The sequence below is a fragment of the Hoplias malabaricus genome, chromosome 17 (genome assembly GCF_029633855.1).
Source record: "Hoplias malabaricus isolate fHopMal1 chromosome 17, fHopMal1.hap1, whole genome shotgun sequence".
NCBI lineage: Eukaryota > Metazoa > Chordata > Actinopteri > Characiformes > Erythrinidae > Hoplias > Hoplias malabaricus.
In genome coordinates this window covers 1,229,031-1,242,346 of record NC_089816.1, presented here as the reverse complement: position 1 = coordinate 1,242,346, position 13,316 = coordinate 1,229,031, and the positions used below count along the sequence as shown (strand labels likewise).

Here is a 13,316-nt window from a genome sequence, read left to right as displayed (position 1 = left end):
ATATTCAAATGGAATCACATCACACGCATATAACACGAGGTACAACAACCACTATGGAGTAATACAATGGATTTAATATAAAATATAATGAGCTCTATTATAAACTGTGGCTGCAGCAGAGAAACCCTTCAAAGAACATTTTTTTATAATTATAATTTTTGAAAGTGTATTTTTTTCATAATTAAAACATCACACAATCATAGCCCTGGAATGTGTCCAGTGCTTTTATGACATCTTTCTTTTGCTTTTAAAACACATTAACATGAGTTTTGTAAAGAAATAATCATCACACTATGAGAATATTAGTGTACTTTAAACATTTCATTTGATCAAACTGAAAATAAAAATTAAAACTAATCCCTTTAATAAAACCAAAATTATTCAATGATAAAAAAGTAGTATAAATTGCATAAACTGCAATTTCAATAAATTGCAATTGCATAAAATGCAATTTCTTTCTTGCTGTAACAAAGGTTTGACAAAATTATCAAAATGTATGCAACGTATTTTATTTTGATTTTTATTTTTTCTTACTTTTTGAGAGTGACCTCCAGGGGAGACAAGAGTAAGGGAAAAAATTCATTTTGCAATGATCATGCATGTTTTCTTATTCAGGATTCTTTTGTTTTCTTTTATAATTTTACATCATTTTACTTCATTTATGCTTTTAATTATAGCCTCACTTTCTTAATTCTTATAAATTACATTCTCTCTCTCATTTTTCGATTTTAACTAGCAAGATATTTTCAGACTGAAAACATGGGCACTTTTCTGCTATGAATCTATTATCTGTTGTTCTCTTTCCTGCTCTTACTCAAACTTTACAATATATTCCTCACTCTCCAGCATCGGCTGTAGTAAGAAAAAAAAATTGAAATACAACAAACTCCTGTTAAAGTTAATAAGAGCAGAAGAGTAAATAAATTTAACCCCTGTGAGCTTAATCTAACACAGCAATCTGTTACTCTCTCTCCATCTCTTTCTTCTTCCACTCTGACTCCAGCTCCACATTCTGCTGTTCTTTTCTTTTCTGCTCTTCCTCCAGCGCCATAATCAATGCTTCACTGCTCTACTCTTACTCCTGCTCCCCAGTCTATTCTGATTAATAGATGTTGTATCTGGAGTAAAACCTGAATGAAAATTGAATGTTTTTGTTAATGTCAGTAAGAGCAGAAGAGTGAAGTATGTAATTAACATGAATTTTAAATAGCACTGGGAGCTGGGAACAGGAAACAGTTTCTTTGTGTTACAACTAAAATAGTCAAAGAGCTTGCTCTTCTGAAGATCTCATGCCAGAAGCGAATGCATTCATAAGGTGTAATATGCCATACATAATGCGTTATAATGCCTGACACAAGAGCTTCATGAACATAAATCAATAACCATGTGTAAAAGGTATAACAAATTTGGCTCATGAGAACATTTTAGAAAACAATGTTATATTTTTGGAAAGAGACATGGTAATGAGCAATTAAACCTAAGATTATAAATCATAAATCATTTGATATAAATCATTTGTGTCATGAATATAATGCCAACAAGCTCATGCCAGGCATTATAAGGAAGCATGTGTGCCATTAAATTAATTTAAAAATCCTCATTAATACAGGATTTATGGGAAGATTTACCAAATGTTCTTGTAGATGTTGAAAGATTTGAATATAGCGCTATGCAAGATCTTCATGAACCTTGTGAAAGTTAAGTCTGGACTGGAATTTTAAAGTGGGTCATATAAGTCTGCAATTATTCTAGTTATTCTTGAAAATAATATTTGGGGGAAAAAAAAATTACTTTTGAGTAAAGAAATGTGATACTCATTGTATCCTTGTGTAATACATGATTATGTGTAATATAGCGGTGCTCTAATGCATGTGCAGGATATGCTTGAAGTGTTTCGATTAGATTAAAAGCTTTCATCTTTTAAAACCACTGCAGATACCTTAGGGAGAGCTGAATTCCACATCGCTAACGTCTCCTCACAAAGTACTTAATGATGTCTTATTAAGTGAACACATCTTCAGTCAACTCAATGTTTTAAAACAAGTAAACTCGTCTAAAAATAGGTTAAATAATCTCATAATATTATTACAACAGTATAATAATGAGGAACATTAGACTAGATTTATGTCTTCACTTAATAGGATCCAACTCTTGCAGTGTATGAAGTTGTATAGTTTGAGAGACTATAGAGTGAGAGGCGTTATTTTGAAGAGAAACTTGCTGCGTGGCAAATCAATCAAGCAGAGGTTTTTTGTTCAAATCAATGGCAGTCCCTTGGCTGATATACATAGCTGGCCTTTTCTCAACAAGACGACAAAGCAAGCCTTGTGTAAGTCCAAAATCCAATACAAACGTATAGCAAAAGATCAAACTGCATCTAATCATAGATATCTGAACAGTTCTCAGAAGTCAGAACAGGAAAGGGCAGGACAATGGAAAAAGACGATAAACAAAACCTGCACAATCACAAAGATGGTAAAAACAAATATTTAAAAGAGTTCCTCTAAAAGAGTTAACTAGGCCCTTTATAAATTGAAAAAGTGAGAGAACACACACACACACACACATACACACACACACACATATATATAATTTGTAGGTAAGGCAGTGTTACAGTAACTAAACTTGTGAAGTTGTAAAAAAATTCTCTGTTGTTTTGATCATTGTTTATGTTGTTTGTATTTTTATGTATATGTTGCTTGTGTTTGTGTGTGTGTGTGTGTGTGTGTGTGTGTACACACTACAAAACTGTCTTGACAAGTGTACCAATCTTAAAGCCATTAAATATATTTACAACATAACTTGAAACCAGGAGTAAGTTTAGTTGTTTTGGTAATTAATTTTAACTAGAGAACATGTATTACGTGCTCCTTTTATTATTTTGTATGCATTAAGCTTACAACATTCTTAAAGAATTCTCATAATGTAAAGTATTAAATATATTTCCTAAGTTTAAGAGATATTCTTTGCAAAGACATAATTTTTGCAGTGTGTTTGTAGCAGTGAAGCTTAAATATTAATCTCTTCATTTTGTTCTTTGTTCATGTTTGTTTAGATGTGTGTGTGTGTGTGTGTGTGTGTGTGTTGTTAGGGGTCAGGCCCATGCCAGATAGCACACATGCAGCTGGAGACCATGTCGGTTCAGGCCTCATTGTCCCTGCTCTTGGGTCTTTGGCACTTGGCTAACGTCCGCCAGCCAGCCATCATCGGACCAAAGGGTTGTGGCGCGAGCGAGATCTTTCCAAACCAGTGCGACGGTTGTCTGCATGAAGAAAACAGAAACAAGAAGCGGGAAGTGGCATGTAAAAAAGAAGTCTGAATTGCAATAACACACAAGAAAAATACAAAGTGATTGTCTGGCTAACACAGTTCCCAGGTGGTTGCTATGGGGTTGATATGTAGTTGATTTGGCATCCCTTGTTGTTGCTAGGTGATGATAAGTGGTTACTATGAGGTGTTTTGTAGTTTGCTATGAAATGTACATTTGAATGTGGTGCTCAAAGTGGTTTCCAGATTGCTGATATACACGTGCTATGATATTCCATGTAGTTGCTAGGGATTTTCTTTCCAGGTGTTATGAAATTTCTGGTGGTTGCTAAAGTTATACTATGTGGTTAATTTAGAATTCCAGGTAACTGCTAAGTTGTTGATTTTGTTGCTCCATTCTACTTTTATTTTTATAACTTATCATTCATCCCTATATAGGGTCAACGTTAAAGATGTTTGCAATATTTAAATCATATACACAATCAAAAAATGTGTATATGCAAATTACCCTTGTGCAGTGCTAATCAAAGAGGCCATTTTTTTAGCTAACTACTGAACAGGTGAGTTAGTGTTCTCCTCCAAGCTTGTTGAGCTCGAATGACTTTATCTTAAGAAAAGCTGAGACTGTCAATCAAAATCACTATATATATATTAAAATAAAATACCGCGACTCTGAAATAGAGAAGTGGAAAAGAAGAAGATGATGATGATGATGACAAAATAAAATAAAAAACCAGTAGAGGTGAAAGATAGAAGGACCCATACAAAGGAAAAAAGAGAGAAGGAGGAACAGATCGAAAGGAGAGAGAGGAAAGTAAAGAGACCGTCAAGGACCAGAAGTAGTCTGGGTCTGGTTTTTGTCTTGTGTGTGGTGTCACTGGAGTTACACTCAAGAGCTTCTCCACTTTCTTCATAACACAACCTGGCACACTTAATGCTTGTATACACACAGCCCTGAGCAGCAAACACACACTCACAGCTGCACCTACTCATACACTCAAACACACACACACACACACACAGACTCATCCACACATACAAACTCTCAGGAGGCCAAGGGCTGTGGAGAGAGACCCTGAACACACACAGAGCCATGATTTAAACACATTCAAAAGGAAGCTGCTGCTCTTTCTAAATCCCCCCACACACCCACAAGGGTCCTTCTCTACTAACACACTGTAATATGCTCTGTATATACTATCATCTTTGGTATATGTCTTAACAATTTAAACACATCTTTACTACAGTTTTTCATCTGATTTTACTTACTTCCATAGCAACAAGGTATTAATTAAGGGTATAAATATGGTGTTCCCTTTTGTTGCAGTGAGATGTGAGACTCATCTGAGAAGTTGTTGTGAGAATTTGGTGTCATTTAGCTGCACACATTAAGGTCAAGTGCTTATTTTCGATGATTAGTTCTGGATCATAAATATCGTTCACTTCATACCCTTCTAGTCCACACTTTGCTTTAACATTTTATTAAATACAGTTTTTTTTATTTGTTTATTTTATGCATCATTATTATTATCATTATTATTATCATTATTATTATCATTAATATTATTATTATTATTATTTAGAATGGATTGTTGCCACGTGTTTTTGACTTTCAGCTTTGACCCATTTGAAGTGTGAACACCAAGATCAATCCTTTGTATAAAACACTTGGCATAATAAAGTGATTCCAAATCAGAAAAACTGGACAAATTAATGACTGTTACGACCACTAGACCTCAGTGCCACCAAAACTACTGAGACAACAATGACAGAGAAATGAAGCTTTGTTTAAGGGAGCAGACCTCTTCATTTCAGATGAATGAGCTCAGAGAGAGAGAGAGAGAGAGAGAGAGAACGTGTCAGAACACAGAACCCAGGAGCAAGGTACATAACTCCAGAGTCAGTTTTACAGCTGGTCAAACAGAAAAGAAATGGAAACGAGAGAGAGCATGAAATAGAAATAGAAATAGAAAGAGAGAGAAGCATAGAAGAAAGAAACAGAGAGAGAGAGAGGAAAAAAGATAGAGAGGAACATAAGAGAAAGAAGCAGGAGAGAGACAGAGGTACACACACACAGAGAGATAGCGGGAAAAACAGTAGAGAGAGAGAGAGAGAAAGAGAGAGAAAGAGTAGGAGGAAACAAATGATCTAAAATCTAGAGAGGCAGATGGAGGGCGATTGGCCGAAATTGCTTCACAGGACAATTTTCGGCTGCATTAGTCGATGTTTAAGATGTTGAACCTTGAACTTCATGCATTTCCATTTGCAGAAAAAAAAATTCAAGTCTTTCATCCACTTCAATTCTGAAAAAAGAGAAAAAGCCACCGAGGAGTTGGGTCTCGCCCTTAAGGCAGAGCGCCAGCAATTACATGAACAAAAACAAACGAACAAACACAAGGATACACTTATCACACTTTGCTTTCATTCCCCTTTTTCCATTTTCTTTTTTTTTTTTTTTTTTGATTTGCAAGTCCAAAGAACACTCCCTGTTTTCTGCCTCGGCCTCTTCCTCTTACCCCAAGACCTTGGCTCTCCGAGATTCCGTTTAGAAAATAACGTCTTTCGCTTATAAACGACGGGGGTCAGCTCATCTCCGTCTACGTGGGAGTGAGAGAGGAGGAAAGAGAAGGAGAGAGAAAGAAAGATTAAAGAGGAGAGGGACCGGTCGAATAAGAGAATGCAGAGACGAGAGCAAGGATGAGAGGCGAGAGGCAGAGAAAACACAAAAGCAAAGTCTAAGCACAGCTATTGCTTTTCAATTGCTTCAAAAGGCACCTATTTTTGTAGGTATACTGAAGGCTGGCATGAAGCCTGTATTGTATATTGTTTGCTTTGTTTATTTATTTATTTATTTATTTGTATTATTTCTATTTTATAGGTTTATATATTTATTTTTGTGTTTTTGGAAAGTGTGGGGTCTCCCAGCAGTTCCTTCTTAAATTAAATACAGAGGAAGAGGAGACTTTGGGAAGATATAGAGCAGTACTTTGAGATGACTGCCTCAAGCTTGAGGAAATTCAAATAAATCTATTGTTAAAACAAAAGGATGAAATAAAACCAATGGGTGATCACTCTGAACAGCCCTGTTTCTTTACTTGAACTTAAAAGCTTTCTATCTTCTGATCTTAGGCACCGACCCATCTGGACACAACATCCATCTACAGGAACACTTACACACACACACACACACACACACACACACAAAAAAAAAAACAGCTATTTCTACAGGGAAAAACAACCATCACAGTTACTCCCCCTCTACAGGAACCAAAACACATCCACAAATAAAACAAAGTGAAATTAGCAGAAAACTAACTGATAGTCCTCATTAGGACACTGTTGTAAAAACATATTAAAAGATTGTTCATCCTATATACACATTAACTCTGTAAGCACTTATACAGTTCAGGGTCGTGGTGGGTTCAGAACCTACCCAGAATCACTGGGGCGCAAGACGGGAACACACTTCGGAGGGGGCGCCTGTCCCTCACAGGGCAAAACACATTCACACATGCACTCACACACTCACACCTACAGACAATCCAGAGCAGCCAATCCACCCACAGCAGGTGTCTTTACACTGGTTGAACATTTCATGATGCATGAATAAATAGAAATGCTCCAAAATTACTTTTTTTCCGGTGTCATAACCCACTGACTTTTTTTGCAGGTAAACTCACTTCAAACCAGTAAAGGTTTATTTAAAAAATTGTTTAAATCTCATGATATTCTTACCACAATTTCACAATCAAAAATAATAAATACAGTGTCTAGATTTAAGATGATTTCCCTTGAGAACAGATCCTTGTTTGCAGTAAAAAATAAATAAACAATAATATAAACTTCTGAGAAACTAATCACATCTGTCTAACACAATTATTGACCCCTCTTTACCTGTTTCTTCCAGAAGAGATGTCTCCAAGACAGAAATGAGGAGAGAGAGTGGTGGAATCAAGAAAACAAAAGAAAGACAAAAACATCATTCCATGTTTCCAGTGGGAAAATATAGACACTCCTGAAGTTAATTAGACAACTTTGTTTTAGGACTGCATCTAGGGGGATGAGCCAGGGGCACGGCACAATGACACGAAGAGGAAGACAGGAGACAGGAAGAGGAAGGAGAGGTCGTCCTGGTGTTACATCTAGGTTTCATACAATTTATATTGGCTATGCATTCATTCAGACAAATTATGATATTTGAGTATCCGTTAACAAAGGGTTAAACACAAAATAAATGACAGACCAATGAAGAGCTGTACTTTTATGTTTTTAGGCTATAATAACACATCATTATCAAGCTGTTAACAATGCATACTTAACAATGTCTTTAACGTCACTTTCTTAACAATGCATACTTAACAACAAATCCTCAACAACCATTCTGAACAACATCTTCAATAACACATCCTTAACAACTGTCCTAAACAAAGCCTCCTATACAACACACACTCTACAACATGTTCTCAATAACATGCCTCTAGCAATGTACTTTTATGTCCTTATAAATGGTTAACAACATCTCGAAATGGATATTATATTAATCCATAATGCATTGCTAGGCACGCTTAAGCCGTGTTTATAATCCATTATTGCATATAATATGTGTGTGTTTAATGCACTTTGGCATAAAGTCATGCTTATGAAGCCTTTTCATACATAAAATATGAAACTTTTATACAGTAAATATATTTTTATAAAGTCTTGAAGGCAAGGTTTTCCATTTTAAAAAGTTAGCAAAAAAGGCTTTTTTCACCCCTAGTTTTGAGTTATGGAGCTAACAGGGAGAGAGTTGAAAACCACAGATGCGTCGAAAAGTGAAGTCAAAGCAGAGTTTGAGCTCTTTGAAGAGATAGAGTTGAGACAGATGAGAAGCTTTAGCTCCAGCCAGGAGAAAATGGACAGAGAGAAGAACTGAGACCATGCCTTATCCTCAGGAACCTCAAACAAACACCTACGCACACTTACACATACCTACAGACACTTACTACACACACAAACACACACATTCACACACACTTCAGCCAGTGTACTGTACGGGGCTCTGAGAGGCTTACAGCAAAACAGAGAAAAATCAGAAAACTTGGAAATTTACATACAATAATTGACATGGACAAAAAGACATACATGGATTTTACATGGATACATACATGAAAGGCCTAGAAGAGGCATTTTTTCTTAATGACTGGCTGATTGACTGACTGACTCCTAATGTTGAAACGCACATGCAAGAGAAGGAAAACTATTTCACTGAGAGAACTTAAGGTGGCGCTAATACACCGTCTTTTCAGCCATATTCAATATATATAAGCCATATATTCACACGATGCTTTCCCACCGACGATTAACGGAACGGTTCCAGTTCGTGAACTACATCTCCCCTGTTTGGCACATTATCTCCAGCGACATAAACTGAACCAGAAAATTCATTACCAGCTGGAAACAAAGAAGAGTAGGTTCTTCAGCGTAAACCATGGTTTCGTCCGTGGGTGTGTCAAGGTTAAAGAGCTCCCAGGTTCCATAAAACACCTTAGGTTTTCCCTTAAGGGAAAAACTTGAGTGAAAAAACTTAATTTTCTTTCAACCAAGGAAAGTACTTAAGTGTTTTGCATAAAACCTCAGATATGTCACTTAACTAAGGGAGAACGGTAATGGATTTACTGTAGGGACTAAGGCTTGGTTGCAGTAAAGTTCCACTGTTTCCATGACAATGACTTAACTACACAAACACTGAAAACCATTGTATGAGAGTTGCCTTTGCAGGGTTTTAAAAAACAAAATGGCAAGTTCCCTTAAGGCGGCATTTTTTCTGCAACACACGTAACTACAGGGGATGTTTAAGGCAAATCTTAAGCTATATTTTCACTTAATTAAAGTGTTTTACCGGGTCTCAAATACAATGTCATCGACCAGTGGAGCTGGGCAGGGTCATCTATATGAATAATTAATAAAAAAAGACAGGAACACGCTCTGTTTGTGAGTGTTTCTGGGGCTGTATTTGTGTTTTTTCACCATGCATTTTGGCCTCTGGGCAGCATGGTGGCGCAGCAGGTAGTGTCTGCATGGGTTTCCTCCGGGTGACTGTCTGTGAGGAGTGTGGTGTGTTCTCCCTGTGTCTGTGTGGGTTTCCTCCGGGTGACTGTCTGTGAGGAGTGTGGTGTGTTCTCCCTGTGTCTGTGTGGGTTTCCTCCGGGTGACTGTCTGTGAGGAGTGTGGTGTGTTCTCCCTGTGTCAGCATGGGTTTCCTCCGGGTGACTGTCTGTGAGGAGTTTGGTGTATTCTCCCTGTGTCTGCGTGGGTTTCCTCCGGGTGACTGTCTGTGAGGAGTGTGGTGTGTTCTCTCTGTGTCTGCGTGGGTTTCCTCCGGGTGCTCAGGTTTCCTCCCACAGTCCAAAAACACACGTTGGTAGGGGGATTGGTGACTCAAAAGTGTCCGTAGGTGTGAGTGTGTGAGTGAGTGTTGCCCTGAGAAGGACTGGCGCCCCCTCCAGGGTGTGTTCCCGCCTAGGCTGGGAGGCTCTGGTATTGATTCCAAGTAGGCTCTGGATCCACCGCGACCCTGAACTGGATAAGCGGTTACAGATAATGAATGAATTAATTAATTAATTTTGGCCTCTGCTGGGCATGGTTAGTTATGTTTCTCTGTTGTTCACAAGCTCAGCAGGATGCCTCAGAACCCAGCAACATTTACACAGGTATTATATCTCACAGAGAGAGCAGGACTGCTGAATTTGTCTTATTTCACGTGAGTGTGTGTATTTGTCTGAAATATTGTAAAGGGAAGTGGTGGGGACACAGTTTGTGGCATTAGTGTGTTTGTTAAACTCCATATAGATGCGCACAGCCACTTTAAACCTGACATGCTTTAACCTGTTACATTGAATAAATAAGTAATCGTAATTCTTAAAATCAACAAAATGTTCTTGGTTTTCTTTGTTCTTTGGTGGTACATCACTATATTATATAGTTGCTCCTGCATGTTTATATTTGTTTCTGCATTGATTAGTCCTGCACTCCACATTTTCTGTACAACACAATCACATAATAAAAACCACATGTCAACAAAAGACATTGATGTGAAGCACCAAAGCTTCTCCAGACCTTGCAGTGGCAAGGGTAAGTATTAGGGGCTTTCCTGTTTTTGAAATGACAGAAACACCTCTGTGACAGTGGCTATATGGATAAACTAGTCTTGCCTAGCCTTGTTTTGCAATACCACTACATACATAATATATACTAATACATATGCACTAATTCTAACATTACAGTTACTACTATATGCACCAAAACAGAATGCAGAGTGCCATGTTATTTACAAAAATGTATATTTGCATATTAACAAATAAACTCTAGGAGCCCAGCAAAATGATACATTATATATATATATATATAAACCGAACCTAGAGTTCCAATCCCTGACTAGAGAAATATTCCTGCCTACATTGTTGTCAGGGTTTAAACAGAGCAGAACAGCAGCTTTCTGAGTGGCTGATATTGTTTATTTTGAGGTTGAGACATGAGCTCTTAAGTGCTCTCTCTACTGTAACTCGAGAAAGCGAAGAGTCTCTGTGAAAAACGGTGAGGCAAGACGCTGTAATCCCACTCTGGGTAAAGTATGTGTGTGGCTGGTGAAGTGTGTGTGTGTGTGTGTGAAAGAGCGAGAGTGTGTGTGTGGGTAGAATTAGAGGTGTTTAGAGGAGCAGTGGGGTATTTGTCAATTCAAGCAAAAGCATTTACATCAAAATTCCCACTGAAAGAGTCTGAGACACTCTGGAAAACTCACTGAAATACTCTAAATGACTCTGAAAGTGGACTGTTTACAGATAAGAGAAGGATATTAAATGCTAATCAGACAGTTTTATCTGAGCTGTACTGATCTGAAATCATGCAAAGCAGTCTATTTTATACCTTAATCTGTAAATGTTGTGTAGCATTACACAACTTTACCAGTCATCTGTTACCATGTTTTATCATCAAATTCTGAATGGGAAAATGAAAAAAAAAAAAAAAAAAAAACACTAGGGTTTGTGTTTCAGAATATGTAATTCTCAGCAGAAACTTTTCCCCAAAAATGCACCAACTGCATCATTCAGTAGTAACACTTGCTATGAATCTTGCATTTGTCATGCTTCAAAGGCGCATTCATAAAATCTTATAAACCTACACAATAACTTAGAATGTCTAAAATTACTTGCATAACATATCTTGCAAAAAGCATGCACAGCTAATTTCAAAGCCAGAGTATGTGAGTTCACAAAATCAGGACATGCTACGATTCCTGTTCTTAATATCAGACCAGAATCTTGTTGTAGTATCTCAGTGTTTACAATATTCTTATGAAATGCATTATCAGGTCATATCAGGTCATATAAGCTTTTTATAACTAATTATAAGCAATACATGCTATTACGTACGCCTTATAAATGTACTTATATACACTGAGTGTCCAGAGGAAGTTGTACTCATCCAGACAAAACATGGCCAACATTCAGACAGGATTCAAATTGGAGTTAAAAAAGCTAAATAGCTTAATTAATGCTTTCTATCATGGTTCTCAATCAAAGACAGCCTCTCTTCAGATGTTCTCCCCAAGTGAGTGACCCAGAATTTTAGCGTTTTCTTTTTTACTCTCTATATCTTCTTCTACCTCTATTAACATTCCAGCCTCCCATTGTAGTACAAAGAATGTCTTATTAATGGAAATAATCTTAAATGTAGTGAATATATCTAATATTCCCCACGACTGTTTCGATAATTTTACAAATATTTAACTTATTTCTAGATATTTTTGCAGCTTATGCATCTAGAGAAAGTGTTTTACTCCATTGGTGGACCATTAGGATTATTTCAACTCAAGATGTTTTGTTGCTGTTTTCAAAAATATGACCTTAAACAGCAACACCAGGGGCTTTTTTGTCCTACTACTTTTCTTCTCACTCCTTTAGGGTTCTGTGAGAATGGCTGCTATCTGTCTTCACATAATTGTGGCAGGACATTTTACAGTAAGATTCTACTTAAACCGCATAATATTAACGAGCAGGAATGGTGTTCCTGTACAATGACCAACACTGGGTGTAGCTTACTGGCTTACTTAATGGCTTACTGATCACTAGTGATTACTTTTGTGAAATATGGATATTGTGACCAGCTCATTGCTCACGAGTTGCTTTTATTTTTGTGTGTGTGTGTGTGTGTGTCAGCTGTTTTCTCGTTCGGCGTCGTCTTCACATCACCTGACTATAAATAATAGTTAAATAAATTCTAACAGAGATTACTACTTTGAGAGACATTTCTCACATTAACAGTCGTAAACAACCAAAACGAATGCTTCCAGATAATGTTTTTGTTACTTTTTTTTAAATCACACTGGTGTTGCTCTTTAAATATACCTAGATGATCTAAAACAAGCAAGCAGTCTAGACGTACATTAAGAAGTCTTGTAATAGTCTTACAATAATCACACAGTGATAAATACCAAATAAATGGACTAGATTCAGGATGATTTAAGACTTGTGCCTGTTGCCTGAATTACATGGGTATGGCTTCTTGGCAGATTTTACCCTAGACTCCCAACATTCAGACCCTCCGACTCTGCTTTGGTTCATTGTCATGTGTTCTCTCTCTCTCTGGTCAGGGATTGAAAGGGGAGCTTGGTCTGAGAGTAATGTCTGCTGACAGCTCAGCACACAATACGGCACAGGAGAGCTGGAAATCACTACACATGTCGATAAACAAATGCTTATTTTTAGAGGAGAGAGAGATGGGGGTTGCTTTAGTTTATCTCTGACAGCTCTGTAGCAGCAACAAACAGAGAAACGAAGAGAAAGTGTTTCTGGCGGCCAGTGAACTCAGACAAGTCTGCAATCTCTCTGTCTCTCTTAGACTTGCTCTCCTTTTCTCACTTGCTCTCTTTCTCTCCCTCTCCCCCCACCTCCAGACCCAGCAACAAGACCCCTTTTGATTAGAAATGAAACGAAAGGCCTGACATTCTCAAGCCTGCCGTGATTTCTCATCAGCTCCATGGACAAACGAGCCGAGTTTGTGAGCCGTGA

General features: G+C 37.4%; 1 protein-coding gene across 2 annotated transcripts in view; it reads right to left on the bottom strand.

Moving 5' to 3' along the window:
• Positions 1 to 551: 551 nt before the first annotated feature.
• Positions 552 to 13,316, bottom strand: part of diaph2 (diaphanous-related formin 2) — a 159,673-nt gene continuing 146,908 nt past the window's right edge. For both annotated transcript variants that reach the window (XM_066649669.1, XM_066649670.1), the window contains one exon: positions 552 to 3,262. In XM_066649669.1, the coding sequence (XP_066505766.1) occupies positions 3,204 to 3,262 (59 nt within the window). In that variant the 3' untranslated portion in view covers positions 552 to 3,203. The remainder of the gene's footprint in view (positions 3,263 to 13,316) is intronic.